Below are 24,750 nucleotides of genomic sequence, written 5' to 3' on the forward strand. Positions count from 1 at the left end.
TCAGACTATTGAACATCCACTCCAGAGAGGAGACGGCAGATTTTTATTGGCACCAAAAAGCATTTGGAGGGTACAGAATAAAGACAGATAAGACAGCGGTGGCCTTTGTGATGATTTTTGACTGGCCCAAAAGCACTTTATTTAACCTTTATTAGCTTTTAGCTGCGAAAGCAACACATAAAACACAATCTTCCTATTTTTTGTCTCAATTTCAGAGATGAACTGGTACATTGGAGTCTGAAACTGATCTTAAAAGGACTCTTCCCTCAGATATTTTATTACAAGTATCTTTAGTCTCGCAATTGTACCAGTGACAGATCCTGATTTGTAGACTTCTGCAGCAAACTAAAACCGATCATCTTCGGCTGATTTGAGTTGAAACACTATAAATTAACTTTATCTATCTTCAGGTTCTATAAGCCATAGTTTACTAGTTACTTCTTAGTAGGGGTGGGAGATCGCATGGATCTTGGCGGGGTGGGGGATCTCATGGACCTTGGTGGGGTGGGTGATTTAGGAGCTGGAGTTGGAGTGGGAGACTTCACAGAGGGAGGTGGAGTAGGAGTGGGGGACTTTATGGAGGGCGTAGGAGTTTGAGGAGTCGGGGTCTTCACGGACTGTGGAGCGGGTGTAGCTGGCTTGGGGGTGGCGGCTGGCCTGGACATCTGTCCCAGTTTGGGCTCAGGGATCTCTTCGCCTTGTTTGTAGACGCTCACTGTGATCTCCACAAATTCACCGCCGTACTTGTTCCGCACATTGATGCTGTATTTTCCAGAATCTTCCACGTAAACACTCTTGATAGTGAGGCTTGAAAACTTGCCGCCCTCGAAGGTGATCTTGTAGCGGTCGTCAGACAGAATTTCCTGCTCATTCTTAAACCAGGTGACCTCTGGGCTGGGGTCACCCCACACTGTGCAAGTGAGACTCAAGCTCTGCAGAGGTGAGAGGTCACAAATTATGTGCACATGTACTGCGAATTAGTCCATAAAATATGAACAATTCATGAAAACACAGTTAACTTGTGTATGTATTGAGTTCTAGTGAACATGGGAAAAGTAAAGGAAATACTACCTTCTTCTCCATAATGGTGACAACATCTGGCAGGCCACCTACCACTCTACCACGGTCTACAGAGGGCAAATAGTTCATTTAACACATTTGCACACTTTTTTTGGAATAATGTCTATTCAATAATAAATAGGTTACTTCCACTTGTATGAAAATTTGGGTAATAGTTCTGACATCTGAACACATACCTAAGCGAATTTAATGAGATTATTTTCATTGCACAAAGCTTTATGCTCCTAATGGAGTTCAAGTATGCATGAATACCGGATTAGACCCTTATTAATATTCCATTTGACCGGTTCTCAGAAATACTCACTCTTCTCAGCGAAAGCAGCAGCTCTGATGAAAGAAGAGGAGAAAATATCAGTGTAAAACATCAATAGGAAAAAAATAGGAGTCTGTAAAGAGAATTAATTGTCGATTATCTTACTTAAGTCTTTGGAATTCCGCATAGGCATCAGTGTATGCTGTTAGAATGGAAGAAAACACAATAAGTAACATGTTGCAGAATCCATGACAAATAATTGTTTCCATGATAAAAAAAAAAAAAAAAAAAAAACGTTTATAAATATAGTTTAAAACACATTTTAATATATATTTTATCATTTAATATATCATTTTTTACCCATTATCATAACTGTTCTGATATGTAATGGAAAATGGTACAATGGTATTACCCTGTAATTTTTACCTGGGCTTTATGCCCCAATCATATAAAATAAATGTGTATTCAAGTATTAGTATGTATGAATTGCATTTTTTATGTAAATTCTGAGCCTATAGCATTCAGCAGTTCAGTCTCCACTTGCCTTGTCCAGAAAGGTCAAAGGTACGAGAGTGTGGTTTTTCCCCATCATGAATCTCAATGGCATAATGACCCTTTTCCTTATCTGTGGGCTCACAGATCTGCATCCAGGCCATCTCAGATGTGCCTCCAATTCTCATCTTCTCTGAAGAGGAGATCTTACTGTCTCTAAAGCCAAAACATCAAAAGAAAATCTCTTCAATTGGCAATAACCCACCGAACACAACATTGTCGTGAATATCATTTCAGCATCATTTGATTAGTATATTCTGAGTCTGAAGTTCTGAACAGATGGATGGTCTCTTTTCATGTGGATGTACCTATGAAACCAGCTGGTTTTCATCTCCTCTGTGTAGTACTTCATGTAGCATTGCAGTCTGATACCCTCTGGTGTGCACTGAAGAACCAACTCAGAGGCAGAGGATCCTGTCGTGAAACACAATACAATAATAACACTATACTTATATAATGTGTTAAACTAATAGTAAATTAGTTTAACGAATTCAGCGAATTCAGGTTACATTTTCATAAAATTGTCCAACTTACCAGCAATACTGGCGATGGCATTGATGATATCCTCAAACACTGCAAAAAATAATACAAAAAATAATCATATAACATGACAATTAATGTTTAAATATTATTTGTATATAACATAATGTGCCTATTTATACACACACAATATACCATTCCAACAATTGCAGTCTCTTATGTTCACTTATGGCTCTTAAAGCTGCCTTTATTTGATCATTATATTTAAGCAAAATTTAAAATATTTTCTATTTCAATATACACTGTTGAGCCAAAAAATATGACCAACATTATACATGTCTTTACCATCACTTTTGATCAATTTAGTGCATCCTTGCTGAATAGTAAGGCATGTATTAAATGCTTAAAAAAATCTTATTGACCCCTAACCTTTGAACAATAGACTGTATATATATAATTATTATTGCACACTCACACTCACACTTAGTATATATATATATATATATATATATATATATATATATATATAAAAAAATACCTTTGCCAGAAATATCATAGACAGAGGTGTCCTTTCCACGGTCATCGCCCAGTACAGCTTTGTAAATTCCCTGGTCTTTCCTGGAGAACTATTGGACCAAAATAGTTCCAATGTAACTGAACAGTTAGATTTATGAAAATCTAAACCGTTAAAAAACCTTAAATGCAATTATGTTAATGCTTTATAAACTTCGATCGCTGGAGTGCTGGTGATCATACCATTGGGATTGGAAGGGAGCAAGATCCAGACATTGGGTTGGGTGGAACGTCGACAGTTATTTCTTCATCTTCTTTAAACCAGGAAAATGTTGTCTCTTTCTTCACATTGGCCAGCTACAGTGTAAAAATATGACGAGGATAATGATATGAGACACTGATATCAATTTCTCAGTCTTTTAATTGTTGTGTTGTGTTGTATTTACCTTGCAGACAAGCATCACTGTGCAGTCATCGGTCACATGGAAAGTCAGGTATTCTGAGAAGTGAGGGCCTGAGAGAACCAGAATAATGTAACGGATTAATTACATCAGATTAAATACACAGTACAATACTGAGATTTTTGGGATATGTGTAGCTTCACAAACCTTGTTTTCTGATGTGCTCTTTTCTCTGGAACTCAGCCTCTTTCAGAGCAACTTTGAATGCTAAAATTAAAAAAATACCAAGAACATTTGCTTACAGAAGTTTTATACTTTTTTAGTTTTATATAGAAATCCCATAACTGCTCGGAGACTGGACGCTGTTAAGCCCTTACCGTCTCCCACAAGAACCAGTGAGCTTTGGCTTTTGGCCTTGCCATCGTGGATCTGAATGGTGTAAGTGCCTTCACTGGCTTTGGTGAAGTGCTCAACAGTCATCTGGATGATTCCAGTGGATACATCATGGCTGATTTTGCAACCCTAAACACACAGTAAAATCAGTTTAAAAATACTTTTTTCAAGGGTTTTAAATGGGACTAAAACAACAACAACAACAATAAAAACATTAGTAATAAATAACTGTAAACAACAATAACAAAGATCAAAATAATAATAAACAAAAAACAACTGGCTGTGGCTAATGTTGTTAATATTTGTACATTTATTAGTAAACAACAACCACAATGATAATAATCATTTTATTGATTATTTGTAAATGTGTAAATGTATTATTTTAAATAATAATAATAAATAACTAAGCAATTTGGTTAATTATTTGTAAATGTATTATTATTTGTAAAAAAACAAACAAACAAACAAACAAACAATTAATTATAATAATAATAATAATAATAATAATAATAATAATAATAATAATAGTAAAAATAAATAATAATAATTGGCTGTGGCTAATTTGGATAATAATTGTAAATCTATTATTTTTCGTAAACTACAGCAGCAACAACAACAATAATAATAAATAACTGGGTCATTTTGTTAATTGTTTGTAAATTTATTAGTAAACAACAACAATAATAACAATAATTGGATAATTTTGTTGATTATTTGTAAATGTATTAGTATTATTATTATTTTATAATAATAATAATAATAATAATAACAATAAATAACTGGGTAACTTAATTATTTGTAAATAAATTATTATTTGTAAATAATAACAACAAATAATGATAATAATAATAATAATAATAATGGCTAATTTGGTTCATATTTGTACATTTATTAGTAAACAATAACAACAACAATGATAAAAATGATAACTGTAATTTGTTAGAAACAAACTAATAATAATAATAATAATAATAATAATAATAATAATAATAATAATAATAATAATAATAATGGACAGTGGCCAATTTGGTAAATATTTATAAATGTATTATTTTTTGTAGACAACAACAACAACAATAACAACTATAGCCTATTTTGTCTCTTAAATTAAAAAAAGTTATTTTTTGGGAAAATGTTATATGTCTTCTAAGTGATTTTGAAGCAGTGAAGTGTTTGGCTGTACCTCAGCACTCGTGATGGCTTTATCGTTGACGATGAACCTATAGTTGACAGAGGAGGACAACTTCAGAGCCTGGACCCAGAAACGCACATGACCCTTCTCCAGAATCTCATAGTTCAGCTCCGTCTTCAGTGGAACAGCTGATAAAAAAAGTAAAAAAAGAACAAACACCAAATCATTCTTAGACAATCAAACTTCTCATGAAAGGGCAATCAAAAAACATTCATGAACAATCCACAGGCAACTCACTAGGATGTCTGATGTTGTAGCTCAGATCAAGCACTGTTTTGAGCTCTGTAAAAGAAAACCGGTAACATATTCATCAAACTTCATCTTTATTAGTAAATAAAGGAGATATGTAGATGCTCATCTCTGACCTTCCTCATTGACGGAGTAACTGGATGAAACTCCATTTGTATCGGTCACCGAGACAGAGTAGATGCCCAGATCCTCCATATCAGGGTTTACAAATGTCAGCTTTGACCTTAGCAGAAAACATTGCAGCTTTTTAATTTACACCACGTTTTTTTATGATGCTGTGTTGATAAATGCAACAAAGTCTCATGACTATTCCTGAGTATTTTTCGATTTGAAAAATCTCACTATGATTTGCTCAAGCTCCCCTGAGGGTTAGGTTTTAGGGGTGGACCTTCATGATAGCGTTTTATCTTCAAATCACACGTTTTCATACGAGTCGGATTGTATGAAATTGCCAACTTGTTCAATACTTACAAATTATCATGAGATTGGGTTGAATAAAATTACAAATTCACACAGAACAGACATACTTTCTTCCAGAGGACGTGATGGAGACCCTGCTTGATTCGGTGACTTCTTTGTAGGACTTTGACCAATTGAACTTAGAGGTTTCAGAAACTTCACAAGCTTCAAAGTTCAGGAAAATGTCTCCAGTCTCTTCATCCACACCACATACGATCTCCTTTGTACCTTAAGAAAGAAAATAACAGAAAATAATATATATATATTTTTTTTTGCCATTTTCCTGGTTGCATTTGCACCACCAGTAGGAACTCTGAAGTTACACAAGCTGGCAAACAGCAACGTCATTTAAGCGAGGCATTCTACAACGTCAACAAAAGGTTGAGAAGTTCCTGGGCTTCGGCGTTGGTCCATTTATCGCTGTTTTCCATGTTTGTGGGGTTAAGTATATGTAAACTGTGTGTTTACATGGCTTTTTAAAAATGGCGAGCACTGGTGTTTTGTAAGGCATGTATTCGGTCAATCAACGCACACTTACGTCACTGGTAGCTCCTATTGTGCTGGGTTAGACCCTACTCTGAAGTTTGAGCTAATTTAGTCTCACCAAATGGCGTTCCTATAACATCATTCCCAATTCCTGTGGTGTGAACATTACAAAAAGCAGGTACTTCCAGCAATAGTTATAGGAACTATGAAAATGTTTCTCAGGTGCGAAAACCCCAAAATACGGGTTTGGAATGATATCTATATGCTGCATGTTAAAGAATGGCTGTTACCTGGCAGTGCTTTTGCACATACGGGATCGGACACATCTGAGGCTTTTCCAACTCCTTTATCATTCACAGCCCGCACTCTGAACACATATGACGCTCCACTCTCTAGTCCAGTCACCTACATATCAGAGTATACACATTTGAACACTGAATCACATTTATTTATGTGCTTAGCTTCTGTGTTGTGCCACTTCTTGAACTGAGAGGCTATTTGATTTTTTTTTTGTTTCATACCTTCAGGTAACAATGCCCCACTGGCTCAGCATTCACAGTGACAAAATCTGATGAGCCCATTTTAGCCATGTCCACAAAGTATCCAGTGATGGGACCATCTCCGCTGTACACAGGGGCCCTCCACTGCACCAGGATGGAGCTATCCCGCACCTCCCAGAAACTGATGTCATATGCTGGGCCTGATGATAAGGAGAAGAATCAAGGATCAAGCTATAAGCAGCTCTACTGAAGACAATAGTGTCGTTATTCAGCTTGAGTCAGTTCAATGTTGAATTATTTTAGTATACATAACAGTGTTGATGTTGAGATGTTGAGACGGTAGTATAGTGGAGACTGTAAAAGGGGAACTGACCAGGCTCAGCCATTGTCCAGGCTTCACAGGCAAAAGCTTTGCTCGGCTCAGATGGCAGGCCAACTCCGGCCAAGTTAACAGCCTGAACCTTGAACTCATAGAAAACGCCACCGGTCAGATTCTCCACCTGTGGCCAATCCGGGAAACACACACCAAAAGTATACATTTAGGGTACATTTTTATTCCATCAGTAAAGATTATTTTCATATTCAAAGTTCTTGTTTTAAATACACAAGAAATATATTCATGTAAAGCGTACCGTGAAGATCCTGTGGACAGCCGGACTCAGGCTAGCCTCCTTCCAAATAACCGATTCTGCCTTGCGCTTGTCCACGTAGTAAGACGTGATCTTAGAGCCGCCCGTGTGTTTGGGGCGTTTCCAGGCCAGGGTCATGGAGGATCCATTACAGTTCAGAAGACTGATGCCGTATGGGGCGGAGGGAGTAGCTGATTATGTGGGACAGAGAGACAATCATTCAGCGAGAGTCTGCGAGACGAATAAAGGTCCTGAGGATCACATATAGCATAAGTGATTGGAGCCGTGGATGAGCCATTGTGGATCAAATAATGATCAGGTGCAGTGATTAAAATAATTTACCGTGACAGCAGAATCACTTAGAAACAGTGATATTGTTAGAGTGATTGTTACGGTTAGCATTTTATAAATTCACAAACAGGCTAGACTGTCACTGTGCCTCTTTCAATGACTTTAATGCATACTGAGTAAAAGAAGAGCTGATTTTATTAGGCTGGTGTGTAAATATCAGGAGTGGATGTGTTAAATTACTTCATAAATGAAATATATCATATAAATACATACCATACTCCACTGCACCCGCTGTGTAAGATAACACAGGTGTTTATATGGCTGACTTCAAAACACTTCATTTAAATGTGTCATAAGAAATTTTACATGTCCACTCATTGCATGGTTTAAGGTTTCTAAAATCAAACAATAGTGCACTTGAATCACAAAGTACCTCTGTTAGCACACAAACATCTTAGAGACGTCTATCTGTATTTAAGTCTGCAAGATGTATTTTTTAGAGTGTTTGCTCATCTGCAATACATCTCTGAGACGTCTCCTGCCAGATTTCGTATAGACATTTAGAAGATGTCTTTAAGATGTTTATGGTTAGAATGTATGTAAAACTGATCTTTCTAAGATGTTTATCAGATGTATTTACACTGCAGATGTTTTCCAGATCTCTAGCAGACATCTTACAGATGTACCTGTGCTATCTTTTTCCATTTAAAAACAGTTCGACACATAAATAAATAAATGCTTAGAATGATATACACCTTCAATTTTCTACTATAAGTCCTCTCTGCTGTTGGATACATTTGCATATTTTCACATTGCAACTGAAAATGTTTTTTGCATAATAAACATCCACGCCACTAGGTGTCAGTATAAACCACAAGACCACTGTTGTCTTCTGGCCAGTGAAACAAATTATTTAGTGTGCCTTTAAGTCAACAATGAATCCCTTACAAATTATAATAGTCTTGATTTTGGTTAATTAATTGTCTTATCCTAACTTTCCATTCCTTTTATTACTGTTTTTACAAAGACATTGCTATAGATGTCAGTTGTGTACGTACAAAGTGCAGCATCAATGAAGAGGGGAGCCGATTCCTGTGATTCTTCACTCAATCCGTAAGCATTCACGGCTTGCACACGGAACACGTAAGTATCTCCTGGGACCAAACCATGGACCACAAACCTGACAAAAGTAAGTCCAGACAGACAGGCCCAATGTAAACCTACAGTACTTCCAGAAACCACTGTAAGAATTACTAACTTTTTTGGTGTGACAAAGTTGAACTAAATCTGGACATTTTTGAGTATATTTTACCTGGTGTGTTTGTAAGGTCTGTGGTTACAAGGGAACCAGGTCTTAGAGCCGATCACAGAGGCATCTACATAGTAACCCATCAGGTTGTTGGTATGTTTTGGGGCCTGCCACTGCACAAAAGCAGATGTCTTGGTGTTTCTGGAAGCAATCACCTGTCCCGGGGCAGAGGGGACACCTGCACAAACCAAACACATTATCAGATTTGTCATCAGATTTTGCCACAGATTTAATAGGGAGTGAACTCTGCCCTGCTGAAAGTGAACATGTTATGGTGGACGGATGTGGAGGTGGAACTGAACCACAGCAAATGTGAGCCAAACAACAACAAAGTGGAGGGGACAGCAATGCATTTCAGATCATAGTTATTTGAGACTTTCAAAGAAGTGATTTCCTTTTCGCAAAGCAGAAGGCTGTGGAAGCTTAAACATACATACCAATGTTCGGAACAATACCTGCAAAATACAGCACGGAAGTAGTTACATAAGCAGCATATGTAGAGTTCTTTGCACTGAATGCAAATTCATCTGAATGATCTTTCAAACAGCTTATTTAGCATATTTTGGCATCGGACAGTTAGACAACCACAACAGCAGGTCTGTTAAGTTGCATTTTGACAGTTAGAGCCTTCTTACCATAAGGGTCCACCTTTTGGATGGGTGCTGTGGGCTCTGACGGCTCACTTGAGCCATACTTGTTGACAGTGATTATGCGGAAACGGTAAGTTTTCTTGTCCTCCATATCGAAAACAGGGTAACGGGGGGATCGTAGCTGGACCGCAGTGTTGAATCTCTGCCAGATGTGACTGTCACCTTCACACTAAGCCGAGAGTCATAGATGACCATTATGAGGAGGGTTTCCCCTTACAAACCCAGTAATTATGGGATAAACAATCTATTTAAAAAATATGATGACTAGCACTGTGCAATTCATTTTCATGTATAAATTCCTCACAATATTACAATTTTTTTCTTGACTAATAACTGTTTTAAATTGAACATTATGTTTATTCTTTAAGATTTTACATTATTTACAAATTTACATTATATTATTTCATTCATTTTTAACATTATATAAGAAAAAAAGCAATTTTTTTACAGTTATAAAAGTGCAAACACACACCTTCTCAATGAGGTACCACACAGGTGCCCGTCCTCGAGGGCTAGGTGGTGTCCAGCTCAGAACAATATACGTTTTGTTTATTTCTGTAGCATGCACATTGGTGGGTGGACCTGGTATGGTAACATACACTAAACAGAAATAAATCAGATACTTTTAACATCATCTACTTTACACTCTTATTCGCAGTGTGTTAGTGCCAGTGTTGGGGGTAGTAACTTAAGTTATGGAATCAGATGACTTTTTTACAAAAAAATATCGGAGTTACTTTTTCAAATAAGTAACGCAAGTTACTTTGTTTTCCCATTTATTAACCTCTACTCTACAGCTGTGAATTTGTAGGTAAAAGTAACGCAAATGTAATGTAACACATAACTCTCACTAAAAGTAACTACTGTAGGTAACGCAATTAGTTACTTTTTTAGGGAGTAACACATTACTTTTAAAAGTAACTTTCCCCAACACTGGACTTAGTACTAATGTGTTGAGACAACATGAATTTTTGGCAAAATAAGTAAATTAATTATCAGGACTTGTATGCTGACAAACAAAGCTACTGTAGACAAAAGAGCTGAAAGCCATACAGTGTAATATTACATGGATTACTTGGACTTTACTCAGAATATTCTGTGAATATATTCTGTGAATATTTTGAGCATTAGAAGAGAAAGAAAATATATTTTAGCCAAAAATTCAGTTTGTCATTTCCTGGTAAATTTCTTTTTTTTTTTTTTTTTTGATTGACCACACTGCAGAAAAAACAAACATTTTAATATGCTGAACTTTAATTAATTGGATTAATTTAATTTAGATGGATGAAATTAATTTAATGGATTATTTCACTCATTTATTTGCTTGTTAAGTTCAATCTGAAAAAACATGTTTGGGGTTAAATGCGGCGATGACGGTAAATCAGCATTTTTACTGGTTAGCTGGTTAATAAGTTCACACTTAAAATGTAACATTATTTATCATAAATTATTATCATTGCCACTATTTATTCATTTATTTTTGCCAGACAGGTCTAGGTAGCTGAAATACCTTTAGGAAATCATGCCTTACTTCATCTAAAAACAATATTTTGCTATTTATTTTCTAATTATATATTTTGTTATATTTGCAGTTTATATAACCTCATATTAATTGAGAGATTACATGTGATATCTTTATTTAAAAAAATAATTTGTCAAAACTAGGACTATTTAAAATGAATTAATGAAGCAAAACAGGTGATTAAAATGATGAAAAACTTGACCAGATACAGGACACTTTCTCCCTTATCCATTCATATAAATTTTAGCCTAAAATCTAGATTTTGATGAAAAAGGTGTCATACCTTTTTCTTTATCCTTTGTTACAATGTCCTGTTGACATCAAATGCATGCATAGATACAAGTAAGAATGGTCTCTCTTAAAAATGAGATTAAAGCTTCATGGTTACCCCTTTTTGTTTCAATAATTACTACATGGTATGAATGAATGAAATGAGTGTTAAGTTGTAAGGTACTTTGACAAAGACAGCGTGCAGTATAGGTGGATGGAGAGAGATGATATTAATGGCTCAGTGAAACCTGAAATCGAATGTACCTCCTTGTAGTTCCTCCTGTCGAATCGCAATGTCATATTTCCCTTCGATTTTAATCACTGTTTCAATACATAAACATAATACTTCATTTTCCCATCAGCTTGGGTGATTCCATTTGAACACATTAAACACCAGACAGCTTTTAAGATCATCACTACAGATGCACTTGAATCACACATCTGAGAAAGTCCTCATTGTACAGTGAATTTGGTGCAAAACAAAACTGAGCACATACAGTAGGAAGGAAAAGCATATTGCTGTCTACTACACACTTACCGTGTCTAAAGATAGAGGTGTCTAGAGTTTGAAGAAGCAGCCTTTTGCAACCAATCTTTTTTGCTTCCATTTAATAAAAACTCTTAACGTGTGTGGGCTATACTGGTCCTGTTTCAGCACAAGATATTTTGATCTGCTGATAGTTTTTAGTCCTACCTTCCACATCACTCTCCACTTCTGCAGCTGTCACTCCACAGGACATCCTAGAAGGCAGACTGATGCCATCTTTGTTCACAGCCCTCACTCTGAAGTGATAGGAAGCTCCCTCGGTCAGGCCGTGGACGGGCAGCTTACACACTTTCACAGGGGAGTCGTTGCACTGGACCCAGTCCTTTGCTCCTGACTTACGTCTGCCAAGGCAACATGCAAGATGTACACAAGATTTGTTTTAGCATGCAAAAATAATTATTGTAAATAACAACAATGTAAATTATTTTATTTTATTTATTTTTATAATTATTTAATTTAATTTGAATTATTAAAAAATAAATTAGCTTTTGTTTAAATTATTTAAATTATTTTCAAATAAAATAATTTAAATTATTTAATACATTTAAATTATTTATACATTAAAATGAAGTCTATTTGAAATCTATGTTTACCTGTCCACAAAGTATCCAGTGATGGGAGCCTCATGGGTGGTGTTTGGAGGTTTCCAGGAGACCAGGACGTAATCTGCATTGGCATCAGAGACGGTAACATCCATGGGGGCTCCTGGGGCCCCGGCCACTGTGGGAGGGGCATCTGTGAAACAAATACACTCACACATTTATAAAATATCAAAACATTTATGAATCTCTTTTTCATTTATGTGTTACACTAAATGTAATACCACTATGGAACACCTAAGGGGACATGGTAGTGGAAAAAATATGAGACGATAGTAAAAATTATATTTCAATACCTTTGCATTTGCTCACAAAAAGTTTGCGTTGTCCAGAAAAGCTTTGCATTCGCTAGCAAAACTTTTTAATGAAATGTACCATCACCAGAACTTTTTCAGTCTCCCGAGAAACTGTGCATTCATCACTCGCAAAAATGAAGCTTATTTTCGGAAAAGGCTCACAGAGGAACACAAAAGTTTCGCAAGCAAGTGCAAAGTTTACTGGGGGAACATGAACATTTGCGAGCGAATGACAAAACACTGAAAGATAATTTTTCGCAAAAAACTTTTGTGTATATAATTCATAATATATATATAATTTGTAATATAATTTTCCCTTCCATCTCATATTATTTCCATCACCAGAAGTTCAGAACTTTTGCATTCTCCCAAGTACGGAGCCCCTAGTGGAACATGATGATGGGAAAAGATTAGATGAAAGGAAAAATTATATGTACAGGTGAAACAGTGATACAGTGATACAGTGCAAAAGTAATTTCAGTAATTCAACTTAAAAGGTGAAACTAATATATAGACCCATTGCATGCAAAGTGAGATATTGCAAGCCTTTATTTGTTATAATTTTGATGATTATGGCTTACATCTTTCTGAGATTTTGAATTTGGGGGTTTCATAAGCTGTAAGCCATAATCATCAAAATTATAACAAATAAAGGCTTGAAATATCTCGTTATGCATGTAATGAGTCTATATAATATATTAGTTTCACCTTTTAAGTTGAACTACTGAAATAAATAAACTTTTGCACGATATTCAAATTTTTTGAGTTTCACCTGTAATTGCTTTTGTGTTCTCTCGCAAATGTTTTGTGTTTCCCCAAGAAACTTTGTGTTCACTTGCAAAATGCTTTGCGTTCCCCTTGGAAATCTTGCGTTTGCTCACAAAACTACTGAGTTCTTTGCGAGCGAACGCAAAGTTTCTATGAGGGCTGCAAAAGTTTTGCGAGGGAACTTAAAGCTACTCGGGGAAACGCAAAACTTTTGAGAGGGAACGCAAAGCATTGAAATGATTATACTTTTTTTCATCCATCTCCTATTTTTTTCCATCATCATGTCCCTTTAAGGGCTCCGTACCCAAGAAACTTTGCGTTTGCTTGAAAACTTGTTTCTCCCATCTCATATTTTTCCCTTTAGGGGTTCTGTATTATTCCTAGTCATTTTAGGAATGGTTAGATTACTCAATGCATTTATCACTTATTTTTTACCTTTAACAAACAGGTAAGCGCTGTGTTCTGTGGTTCCATCCTTGGTCCAGACGCGGAAGGTGTAAAGACCCTCATCATCCTTGTTCAGGTGAGGAAGAGCGAGCTTAGCGACTCCACCACCAACAGACATCTCAGCCCACCTGGATGGCACTAGCAAAGCATCTACACACACAAATGCAAAGCGTAAGTATCAGTTTAAACTTTTTCAGTGGTTCTAAACTGAAAGACAAATGCAGCATCTCACCATCTCTGTACCACATGACCTCAGGTGGCAGGTTTGGCAGGTCCGGCACCACCACAATGTTGGCCACCAGACTAACAGACTCTCCCTCGGTACCAAATGTCACTCCAAAAGAGTGCAGCATTGACACCTCAAGCTTACTGGGATGAATGCTGCTGAGCAGAGGAACTACAGGAAACACAACAGAAACCCAAGATCAGATATGCTCTGTAATAAACCAAACCACTTTTTTTTAAACAGATTTATTAGGGCCCAAGAAGGCCCTATTGTTTCTGGAAGGATTATTATTTTTTTTCATTCTTTTTTTTTTTTGTGCCTTTTTGCCACTTTTGGGGCCCTTAACATGCTTGGGGCCTATATATTTATATATATATATATATATATATTTATTTATTTTTAAGTGTGTGTATGTGTATATATATATATATATATATATATATATATATATATATATATATATATATATATATATATATATATATATATATATATTTTTTTTTTAAGTGACAAGACAGAGAATATTACTTATCTGATATACTGTATATATATAAAAGGCACCGGGGGTGCCAGTGTCACCGGCTTGGGCCCGCAATCGCTGCTCGCAGCTATATTTAACATATTATTACTTCAATGAGCTCATTGTTTCTGCCTTAAATAGTACATTGTTTAAATTAGTATATTATTAGCTTACTGTGTGATTTGTATATGTACAATTCTGAAATAGATAACTTGGACACAATAACCTCTGATAGCATTTTCTGTAAAGCTGCTTTGAAACAACTGTATTGTGAATGTACACATGTATTGTGAAAATCACTATACAAATAAATGTGAATTGAATTTAGTGTTTTAGTTTGATATAAATCTATTAGATAAATCCTCATATTTATTAATGTATTTACTACAATACATTTATTTTTATGAATTTCCATGAATGTTTTTTTTTTTGTGATTATTGGATAAGGATTTATAAATTGTAGAGATTGCACTCACTATTATCAATTCCTAACCAGTAATCCAGTAAAACCAGTAACCAGTAAAAACCAGAGGAAAATCACTAATGGAATTTCCATGACTTTTAAATATTCCAATTTAATTATATAACTAAATATTAATTTCTATGACTTTTCATTGTACTCATATATATATATATATATATATATATATATATATATATATATATATATATACTTTTGTTTTAAATGTTTTTTTATTTCAAATTAAAATTAAATTATTTTCTGTATTTATTTTTATATTTATTTATCAACCATACTTTATTTGCTTAAATCCCCAAGAGGTAAATCCCTCCATCCCTGTTATAGTAAAGCCCACTGTTTTCACATTTCATTATTTCATATTTATTACATTTCATATTAAATTTCACATAACAGGCTATTTTTCTGTGCATACTTGTCCACATAACAGTCACTTGAACTATGAAGTATGAATATGAATGTACTTTTATGTTTATTGACAACTGGTGTTTACCACACTGCCTTCTGTTTACAAGCACAAATGAACCCTGGGAAAAAAATGTGCCATTGTTTCCATATCTAATCAAGACTTTGCGCCTGGAACAGAACAGATATTTATGGCTCATGATCTCAAGTAAGGCCCTTCAGACCTGGGCGTCAGCCAAACACAAGCTCCATCTTACCTTGTCCTGGCAGATGGGAGAGCTCTCCTCCCCCTTGTGGCCCTACATGGAAAAACAAGCAAAGTAGATCACTAAAAAGACCACTCACCAAAAGAGAAAGATATGAGGAGAAAAGAGACACTCACTCCTGACACAGACAGTAGCCTTGGAGGTGGCCTTTCCCTGCGGATTGGTTGCCACGACACTGTACACTCCAGAATCAGTTACTGCACATCTGCAATAAAACAACACAATTTCACAATGTAAATCAACAGACTGAACATGAGTTTTCTAACCAAAATATAGTTTATAGTGGTCATATGGGACATATTCATTAGAAATCAGATTAAAGGGATAGTTCAGGCAAAAATTTAATTTACTCGTATCGTTTCAAATCTGTGAAACACAAAAGATATTCTGAAGAATGGTTCTCAACAGTTTTGGTCACAATTGATGTCCGTTGTATTGACAAAACAAATAAACAAAAATCAACACAATTTTGGAAGGGCATGAGAGCATGTAAATGATGACAGAATTAATTTTTTTGGGTGAACTAGCAATTGAATCAGCAACGTCATGAACACACATAAACTTATAAATAGTATTAGAGATTTTTATAAATTAACTTGTTATATAATTTAAAGTTCAAGTGTGTAATTTATGTGCCTCTATTTGAATAGAATTGGAAAATAATGACTGTGTTCAAAAAGGTTTCTCTGAACACGCCCCCTCTCTGCCATTGGTGAAACAAACAGATAGCCACGCCTCCAACTCACACCATTGGTTGAGCCACTGTTGCTATGCTGATTTTTTTAAAAGTGCTACAGAGCCATAGTTTTTAGACTTTTTTTGTTGTTGTTGTCTACGCATATTAAACTGGGACAAGAGAAAAAATGTAAATGGAGGTGAGACAAAATGTTTGTTTGGTGATCCGCTGTTGGTTGTATGGGTAGTTAACAGGGTGAAAAAAGTGTTCTATGTGTTCCTCACATCTTTCACGAACCGTTTGGTACGAGTGGAGAGACTTCTGCATCCAGAACATGATCTCACTGGACAGCAGTGTGTTGGTTTCAGACATGCTGTGCTCTCCTTGAAGTACAGAAATGTGACCTTCAGTCCCTGTGGACTATTTTAGAGCCACTCCTTTCCCTTTGCAATGCATATGGCATGTTTGTCCTAACCAATGACATTTTCTTATGTATTAGCATTTTGTTTTTCTCTGAGAGTTGTAGTAAAATATGCAACAAGCTTTTTTGAGAATGAATGAGTGTCTGGTTAGATCAAACAGTGGCCACTGCGATGACCTGTGATCTCTGAGAGGTGCTACTGTAATGGCGGCTCTGGGTCTTTACTGGCGTCAGGCGTTCCAGGATCAAATGACGCATAGCTAAGTTGAGCAGAACCGACAGCTGAGACTTCTTCAAGATGAACCTCACTGGGACTAAATAGGAAAGTGTCGCTTTTAAAAGCACTTCATTCACTTTCACAGGGCATTACAAACAGGGAGGGGTGAGTTGCGCTCTTCCATACAATGCAAGTGAATGGGGCTCCAACAAAGTCAGTCTCCAACAATGAGTAGGTTATATGGATTGTAGGCTACATTAAGCTATATGAGTAAAACAATGAAATTCAAGTAAATTTTTTTTGAAAATTTTGCTTCACAGCCATGGTCATCATTTGCACTGTAAAAAAACATTCCATTAAATGTGTGAAAACGCTCCAGCTTTTCTGAGAGAGAGAATAAAAAATAAAAAATAAATGAATGTGGCATATAGTTTCCCAAATTACCGGAGTAGGGACTTCTGGGAAGGTATTTGTTTAACGCCATGTTAGCATTGGGGCCAACACAAGGTAAACAACAAGCAAAGGTAACAAGGTAACACATGATAATAAGGTAACATCGCAAACACAAGGTAAACAACACCTTCTGTACTTTTACTGTTTTTCACCATTAAATTACATGGAAATTCATATTGTTTTCTTGAAAATACCTGACAGTAATTTACTGTAAAATATATAAATATAAAATACATGCAATGTTAAACTATTAACAATTTTTCACTGTGTATGTTAAGGCAACTTACAGTTAACCAACTAACAGGTTTTAACTGTAGCATTTGTCTTATTCTTTTACAGGTCACCAGGGCTTGACATTAATTTTTTGTTGACCAGCCACTGTGGCTAGTGGTTCTCCAAAGTTACTAGCCACTCAGCATTTTACCTGGCCACAGTTTTGACTTTTGACATCAATACCATGGGGAAAAACTGCTTCATAGATATTTTAAAATGATCTCATAGCGAAAAAGAACTCAATTTAGTGTTGAGAGGCAGCTTTATGTGTGCGCACTTTGGGTGTGAGCACAAAATCTGTGGGAATGAGTAAAATTATACGTGCAACCCCACTCCGAAATTCAAGCCCTGTAACACTAACAATATTCATAGCAAATTAAACGAGTGAGTGAGGCGAGGCGGGTTTGGGTTTCAACTCGCTGTCAGAGAGATGAGAGAGCGAGAAAGCACAGCTGGTATCGTGTATCTATTCTGCGGAAAATGAGTCAAGCCCTGCAGGTCACCATTCACTTTCATTGTATGGAAGAGAGCAGCTTGGACATTCTTCTCAATATCTTGTTTTGTGTTCCATGGAAGAAAGAAATCAAATGGGTTTTTAAAAAGACAAAGGACGAGTAAATATTGAATCCAAGTTCTCTTGAAACTAAAATGTGTTGCTAATTCATGTATGTATATAAAAAAAAAATCAACTTAAGTTGCTTATTTTGCAACTATAAGTTAGTTTAAAATGGAAAAAGGAAACTATTAGAGGCCTACTTGTAAACTGAGGGTGTGAGGTCATACCTGCTTATAATCAGACTGTGAACCCCATATTTGTTCTCAATTTTGTACTTTCCAGGAGCACTCAAGGGTTCAATGACAACATCATTCCTATACCTGCCAATACAGAGAAATAAAGTTCAGTTGTGCTCACCACATCAGTGAGAAAGTCAAAGTACAGTAACAGTAAACACATAATGGACCTCATTAATGAAGCATGAGCAGAATAAATGCATCTGACAATTTATTTAAGCATGGTTTTACTAACAATTTACAAAAATTTCTTCTCATGTTTCATTGTTTTTTTTTTTTTTGCTCAGAATATTCAAATAATATTACAAACAGTTTATGCTGTTTAAAGTCCCCCTGTAGTGAAAATTAAGCTTTTAATGTTGTTTATATGTCTATGTGGGTTTTTTTAATATGCTTTAAGACAAGCCATGCACAAATTCGTAGTATTTTCTCTTTAAAACTGCAGTGAATCAAAGACTTAAAAACGCAGATTGAAATCGCTGGTGTTTCTGACATCACAAACTACCTTAACCAATCACGCCAATGTGTGATCACCAACGAGTGGATCTCTGAGTGAGTGGAGGCGGGGCTAATTTGCATATTCATAGAACCAAGTATACTAAATGAGGAAAGGGTCTAGTGTTACATTCAAGCTATTTTAAGGCACGAAGAAAACATTTTAAAAAAGTTAAAAACGTTTAAATATGTAATTTTGGTGATCAAAGATTAGTTTTAAGGGATACAATTATTGACTACAGGGGGACTTTAAGTTTGAGTCATCTAATCAGTATCAAAAACATTAGGGTTTTGGAATTGAAAACCAATCAAACCATTTGACAATAGGGTTGGGTTGGCCGGACACAGTGCAGAACAGCTTGACGGGAGTCTTCTCCCACACAGTGTGAGATCTCAGACTGACCAGGAAGTCCGGTGCTTTGGGAACCACAGCAGGAACATCCTTCCTAAAAGACATTCCCTTCACCTGTTCAAATACAGAAAGATAAGAGTAAAGGTTCTGCTTTTTTGACGTTCATTGTATGGGCAACATTGTAAAAAATATCTTCTTTTGTGTTCCACAAGAGAAAACAAATACAGGTTTGGAACGGCATGAGCATTTTTTATTTTTGGGGTGAACTATCCCTTTAAAGGCATTTTGTAGAGATATTCTTCTGAGAGGTTTAAAATGTTCACCTCTCTAGTAATCTCGATATTTTTCACTTGCTCATGTGTGGCCACTTTCATTCTGTGCAGCTCCTGCTGCAGATTAACCAAATCTCTTCCAAAGTGAGCTGCCATCCTCTGATACTCCTGCATGCCCTCGGGAGCCCTGCGCGCACACACACACACACACACACACACACACACACACACACACACACACACACACAACACAAACACACACACACACACACACACACACACACACACACACACACACACACACACACACACACACACACACACACACACACACACACACACACACACACACACAAAAATTACATTCCATACTGTACAGGTTTAGTCTTAAGAGTAAAGTGACACTATCATTTTTTTGTCGTCTGTAAATATGGAAGCAGGCTTCTGGTTTTCTCTTACACTGTCTTTAAATAGCCTTCTGAACTGTAATAGATGCAGGAGCCAGTAAAATCTCACCTCTCCCTGAAGGTTGGCACTGTGTAGGCTGGTTCTGCCATAGCCTCAGTGGCCTGGACCTGCTCCTTCTTCACAGCCCGAGAGCTTGATTTCCTGACAAACACATCAGAACAGCATTCGAGTCATGTTTGCATTGTGTGACGGCCGATGTGAGCAATTTGTTACATTTCACACTTTGTACTGTTACAATTTTACTTACAGCATTGAAGATGTTGAATAATTGATTTACTATAGTAGTATGCAGTATATTGTGGATTTACTATGGTGGTTATTATTCTAAATGATGAATGCCAAGTGCCTAAACCCAACAAAGACCAGCCTGATCAGGAAACCATATTTCGCTTTCAAAAACGAACCTTTTTAACATTATTTCAAACATCACTTTCATAATTTTAGTTAAGTTTGGTACCAAATTAACCCTTATAAAAAAAAGAGTGCGCTTAATTGTATTGAATGTGAACTTGTAGTGTCCTTAAAATCTTAAAAGTACAGTATATTTAAAAAACTGAACTGGTGGACAATATAATATTAATTGAATACAATTCCACTTAAGTATACTTAATGTTAGTACATTTTCATGACTTTTAAAAAGTGCATTTTTGTAATGTCACATGTCTTAGTCATTTTAAGTGTATATTAAGTACATCTGAAATCAAATTATGTTTAAGGAAAACTTATTTTGATGTGTTGATTAACATATGAAAGCATGTTACATTTAAAGCTGATATAAATGTAAATCTTAATATAAGTGTAAATTGCAACTTCATCATTACAAATGTAATGTAATTAGAAATATATTGAATTAGTGCATACAAGTTTCAATCAAAATGGCATTAAAGTATATTTTAATTTACCACAAATGCTTGTCAGTATATTTGGCCATACACTTTAACTATATTTCAAAGACAATAGAAGTTATGAAAATTACATGTAAAAATGTACCGATGTGAAAGTCAAAAAAGAAGTTCAGTTAATTGCATTTAATATAAATTTAAACTATATTTAATTTACATTAAACGCTACATTAAGTTTGCACTTACAGGAAGCATATTCTTTTATTATATAAGTGAATTATTTCCATAATAAGTAGCCTACTCTTTCTTGAGTACTTCAGAGAGTTAATAAGCTCATGTGATCAGATGCTAACAGGAAATGCTAAACAAATGCAGCATGTTTCATTCAACAGCGCCAGCAAAGCTTAAGAAATGGCTTTGATCGAGCACTGTAAAAAGTGATCAGTTGACAACTTAAAAAAAGTGAGGAAACCCATAGCCTTAAAATGATTAAGTAAATAAAATTCATGCGTAATTGAAAAAAATAAGTTATGTGGAATTGTCACATAACTTAATTTTTTCAATTTCACTGTACATTTTGTTTAGTCAACTGATCACTTTTTACAGTGTCTTAAACACAAAATAAATTATGATCACAAAATTGTGACAAAAATATAATTAAAATGGTGATTAAATGGTAATTACTCTGTTCTGCCAAGTATGCTGTCTGGATCCATACACCAAATTCTTGCAAAATCTCTTGAAAACACTGATTTTCGAGGGCCAAATTGATTACAGCAACATAATCAGTCCCTGTAATGTATATGGATTGGTAAAAGCTGATTTATTCATGCTTGTTAACCTAAAGGCAACATCACCCACACTGAAGCAAATCTGAATTCCTCTTCACCCAAAATGTGAACTGAATACAAACCATTTTCTTTCTTGACAGCAGAGAAGCTTGAGTGCCATGCTTCATATCATACTTTCCTACTGTATTGTGAAGCAACATTTTCTCCTTTCTCACAACTGAAGCATGACGTAACCTTTGATCAGCCAACTGAGTATCCGAGTATCAGGTCACTTGACCTTTAGATGTCTTATGAAGCAACAAAGAGAGCGGTATTAGCATAAGCGAAGGCGTTCTTCTGGCCAGCTGAAGACTTTGAGCAAAGCTCACGCCAAGGCTATCCGTATGCTCGGCCAATCAAACTGAGTTTAACTACATCCATCCCATACCTTGAGTGATGGACAACATGTTTTGAGCTTTGATGTTGCGTTTGCTCCTGCCGATAAAGTGTTACGGCCCTCGCAGGCATGTCGGGAACACTCTGAAAAAGACCTAATGACCACACCAATACTCATTGTGCAATCTAAATCACCTTTAAAAGGGTTTATACTGGACAAAATGTACAGTTAAGAATGTTGAATATGAATATGGAACAGAGCTAGTGTTACTGTTCTTGCGATTACATATTGGGTAATATTGTAAACTTATATTAGGTTTACTTATAGAAGGTATTCATGATATACACACTCTTAAAAAAAAAAAGGGTTCTTCATTGGCATCAATGTTTCCATGGAAACTCTAAACTTCACTCTAACAACAGAAATGTCAAGAACTGTTTACTGAATTTGGGATAACTGCAAAAAAACACTTTGGATTTTTTATTTTTAAGAATGTATGTAATAAACAGATGCATATAAAATGAGTTGATCATTCAAATTATTCTGACCTACATAGTAATAAAGGAAATAACCTTATAAACACAACCCCAAATAAAACCAAAACCGTAATACTTAACCAATACTTCATATTCCTATTTTTTTTTACTTAAGCTTTTACTTAATTATGAGATCAATAAGTTATGACTAAGTGTTTTTACTTTGCTTTAACTTAAAATAAGTTAATCAATTTTCAACCATTTTTAGTTATAGATCAACAAAGTTATAGATTCAACTCAAGTCAGTTTAATGTAATTTAAGTTGAAATTACTTAAACATCCAAGTTGATTGTACTTAAAAAATTTAAGGCAGCAATTTTTTTTATTTTTTTTTACAGTGGTTATTGTAAACTAGCACCAAAACCGCCTCCACTCACATTCCAGCCCATCAGCAACACCCATGAGGTCAAGTGCATCACATTACAGGCAGAAAGTGAAAAGCTGACCCAAGAATAACTGGCACAATTTATGGACACAAACACACACATCTCAGAATCCAAGTCGGAACAAAAGAATTTGAGAAAAATCCCTTAGAGTTGACCTTTGACCTGCACATAATATGACTATGGCGACAAGGTTTCAAGTGGAAACAGACAAATCAATAAACACATTAAATGATTTGTGCATATTTCTGCATTACATGAACTCTTCAAAATTAGAGCTCAACCTGTGGGAAAGTAATACCATTTCCCCCCCTCACTAAAACAAATATTAAATATGGAAGAATCAAAAGTGACCATACATTTGGTAATGATCTAAAGTCCAGAATCTTGTCACACACAGTCTTTCCCCCCAAGTATTCAATAATATCTTATAACAATATTCAATTGAAATCGTCTTATATGTGAAATACACCCAATATGATCATCTGTACGTATCCCAATACATATCTGTTAACAGATTAATAAAAAAAAGCTGCACTTACCCCAAGAGAAAAGAAGAGCTTTGAGTGTCGGAAGAGCAGCCTGAGAGCAGTTGGAAAGCTCCTGCTGATGGAACAAAAATAATGCGCTCACTTAGGGAATGTCTTCACTCAGCCACCCCATGTAAGGATACTCTTAAGACTATATATAGCATTTACCTCAATTTTTAGACCATTTTACTGACTGAAAGAGGACGAGACAACAGATTTAGTTTAACAGGGGTAAATGTTCATTTGTTTCTTTTTAACTTATCTGATGATTCTTGAGACATACAAAAAGGGTAAGATAGGATTTTACCTGGAATCACAACCTCAGAGGGATCGGCACTGGGACGTTGTTAGCATGTATACGTCCTCACTAACTTCTAAAGGAGAGAAGCACATTCAAGGCAACTTTGGGTTTAAGTTCTGTTCAAAATAAGAATCTTTTAGCCCTCTGCACAATTTTGAAAGACGCTTCAGTTCGTAAACATTCAAAAAGCTGTGGGTTGATGCCAAGACAATTTCTTATCAGTTTGTAAATTGTATCATCAAAAAGAAGTGATTTCCAAAATGATGCTTAAGTCGGCATCTTGGGAGCCCCTTTTTAGGGGTTTAATCTACCCTCCCTCTTACTGGGCTACAGTTGCCAAAATCTATTTTTAACAGGAGATAAAACAGAGAGAGACTGTAAGTGACACCCTGCAGTTACAGTACTGCTATATAAGACATTAACTAATTAATGGTGTCTGTCAAAACCCTGTAGATGTAGAGCAAGACCAAAAAAAAACCCCAAAAAATATGAGCCAAAACATTAAGGCCAGTCACAGGTGAAGCGAATATCGTTCATCATCTCCTAACAAGGACACATATTAAGGTCTGGGTAGATTAGATGGTAAGCAAACAATCAGTTCTTGTACTTAACGTGTTGGATGCACGAATAACGATTGGAGCGATTTTGACAAGGCCAAATTGTTATGGCAAGCCAACTGGGTCAGAGTATCTCTGAAACGGCAAGGCTTGTGTGTTGCTACCGGTCAACAGTGGTGAGAATTTACCAACAGTGGTCCGAGGAGGGACAAACAACAAACCGGCGACAGAGTG

General features: G+C 35.7%; 1 protein-coding gene across 2 annotated transcripts; it reads right to left on the minus strand.

Annotated features, from left to right (window-relative positions):
- Window positions 1-3: 3 nt before the first annotated feature.
- myom2a (myomesin 2a) lies at window positions 4-23,788 on the minus strand. 2 transcript variants are annotated; one of them, XM_081358174.1, is made up of 37 exons: window positions 23,671-23,726; window positions 22,261-22,363; window positions 20,249-20,341; window positions 19,784-19,919; window positions 19,423-19,574; window positions 18,605-18,697; window positions 15,898-15,986; window positions 15,773-15,814; window positions 14,119-14,283; window positions 13,875-14,036; window positions 12,370-12,511; window positions 11,924-12,117; window positions 11,494-11,550; window positions 9,910-10,037; window positions 9,423-9,606; window positions 8,791-8,965; window positions 8,537-8,658; window positions 7,191-7,378; window positions 6,932-7,058; window positions 6,580-6,758; window positions 6,349-6,463; window positions 5,641-5,800; window positions 5,230-5,336; window positions 5,102-5,146; window positions 4,856-4,992; window positions 3,657-3,801; window positions 3,487-3,546; window positions 3,325-3,392; window positions 3,122-3,235; window positions 2,904-2,991; window positions 2,420-2,458; window positions 2,194-2,299; window positions 1,878-2,041; window positions 1,499-1,535; window positions 1,385-1,407; window positions 1,072-1,127; window positions 4-932 (listed from the first exon to the last, which is right to left on the minus strand). In XM_081358174.1, the coding sequence occupies exons 2-37, from the start codon at window positions 22,338-22,340 to the stop codon at window positions 435-437; spliced, it is 4,470 nt and encodes a 1,489-aa protein (XP_081214300.1). In that variant the 5' UTR covers window positions 22,341-22,363; window positions 23,671-23,726; the 3' UTR covers window positions 4-434. The 2 variants fall into 2 exon arrangements, with proteins under 2 accessions (XP_081214300.1, XP_081214299.1); XM_081358173.1 differs by lacking the exons at window positions 9,423-9,606; window positions 9,910-10,037; window positions 11,494-11,550 and having other exon boundaries at window positions 23,671-23,788.
- Between the last annotated feature and the right edge of the window lie 962 nt (window positions 23,789-24,750).

This window comes from Scardinius erythrophthalmus (assembly GCF_964197995.2).
Source record: "Scardinius erythrophthalmus genome assembly, chromosome: 25".
NCBI classification, from domain to species: Eukaryota; Metazoa; Chordata; class Actinopteri; order Cypriniformes; family Leuciscidae; genus Scardinius; species Scardinius erythrophthalmus.

Excerpts from the sequence above, each read along its gene's own strand:
- myom2a (XM_081358174.1), bottom strand. The coding sequence starts at position 22,340 with ATGCCTGCGAGGGCCGTAACACTTTATCGGCAGGAGCAAACGCAACAT. Across the intron at positions 19,575-19,783 it reads ATATCGAGATTACTAGAGAG|GTGAAGGGAATGTCTTTTAG; the intron begins GTGAACATTTTA and ends GTATTTGAACAG. Across the intron at positions 9,607-9,909 it reads TGTGGTACCTCATTGAGAAG|TGTGAAGGTGACAGTCACAT; the intron begins GTGTGTGTTTGC and ends CTCTCGGCTTAG.